This window comes from Nannospalax galili, unplaced genomic scaffold (assembly GCF_000622305.1).
Source record: "Nannospalax galili isolate Female #2095 unplaced genomic scaffold, S.galili_v1.0 C48631995, whole genome shotgun sequence".
Taxonomy (NCBI): Eukaryota; Metazoa; Chordata; class Mammalia; order Rodentia; family Spalacidae; genus Nannospalax; species Nannospalax galili.
In genome coordinates this window covers 1-1,082 of record NW_008471198.1, presented here as the reverse complement: position 1 = coordinate 1,082, position 1,082 = coordinate 1, and the positions used below count along the sequence as shown (strand labels likewise).

Genomic DNA, 1,082 nt, shown 5'->3' with positions numbered 1-1,082 from the left:
CCTGGAACTCACTGTGTAGACCAGGCTGGCCTTGAACTCACAGAGATCCAGAGATCCACCTGCCCACGCCCGGCACAGCCCATTTTTAAAATTATTATTCTTTATTAGTCTTGGGGGCAGAATCCTGTCATCCTAGGGTGATTTTACACTTGACCCTTGGGCCTTGGGGTTGTGGAGCCAGTTTGGGCATGGGGACTGTTTCTGATTCCAGGCTGCCTTCTCTCATCCCAGCAGGCCTCTGGTGCTGGTCATCACAGTGGTTATGAGGAAGGTTGGATCGTGTGTCTCATCTTTTCCTTGTTGGCCTTCTTTCTCTCAGTTCTTCCAAAAGGTATGTCCAGGCCATCCCTCATCACGTTCACTCCAGCCATGGACTCCAGTGACCTCTGGAAGGATGGGCAGCAGCAGTCCAAGCCTGAGCAGCCAGAGCCCATTCTGGATGGGGCTGCAGCCCGGGCTTTCTACGAGGCTCTGATTGCAGGTGACAGTAGTGTCCCTAGGCCTCAGAGATCTGAGCCCACCAGGCAAAGAAAGATGAAAAAGAGAAGGGAGGCTGCGGCAGAAGCTGGGGCCACGAGCACATCAGGACCCCGAAGATCCTTGGAAGACGACAAGACAACCCAGCGGATCCTGAAGGCAGCCCAGAACGGGGACGTGGCAGAACTTAGAAGATTGCTGGAGCCTCAGGAAGCAGGAGGGGCTGGAGGGAACATCAATGCTCACGACGCCTTCTGGTGGACTCCCCTGATGTGTGCTGCCCGAGCAGGCCAGGGGGCTGCTGTGCACTATCTCCTGAGCCGGGGAGCTGCCTGGGTGGGAGTCTGTGAACTGGGCGGCAGGGATGCTGCACAGCTTGCTGAAGAAGCGGGATTCCCTGAGGTAGCCCGCATGGTCAGAGAGAGCCATGGAGAGACGAGAAGCCCAGAGAACCGGTGAGGGGGAGACTCAGCTCCTATCACTTTCTTTTTTCTTTTCAAGTTTTGTGTGAGTGTTTTGCATGTGTTTATGTGCACCATGTGCGTGCTGGGAACCACACTCAGGTCTTCCACAGTAGCAACAAGTGTTCTCAAGTGCTGCGCCAT

The 1,082-nt window shown here is 55.3% G+C and overlaps 1 protein-coding gene across 1 annotated transcript; it reads left to right on the top strand.

The window, feature by feature from the left end:
- The first annotated feature begins 154 nt into the window (after nucleotides 1–154).
- Nucleotides 155–963, top strand: Gpank1 (G-patch domain and ankyrin repeats 1). Its single transcript, XM_008826389.3, has one exon. It carries the CDS (start codon nucleotides 334–336, stop codon nucleotides 934–936), a length of 603 nt encoding a protein of 200 aa, XP_008824611.1. The 5' UTR covers nucleotides 155–333; the 3' UTR covers nucleotides 937–963.
- The last annotated feature ends 119 nt before the right edge of the window (nucleotides 964–1,082 follow it).

What these genes read in the sequence shown, in the direction of transcription:
- Gpank1 (XM_008826389.3), top strand. Translation starts at nt 334, where the DNA reads ATGTCCAGGCCATCCCTCATCACGTTCACTCCAGCCATGGACTCCAGT.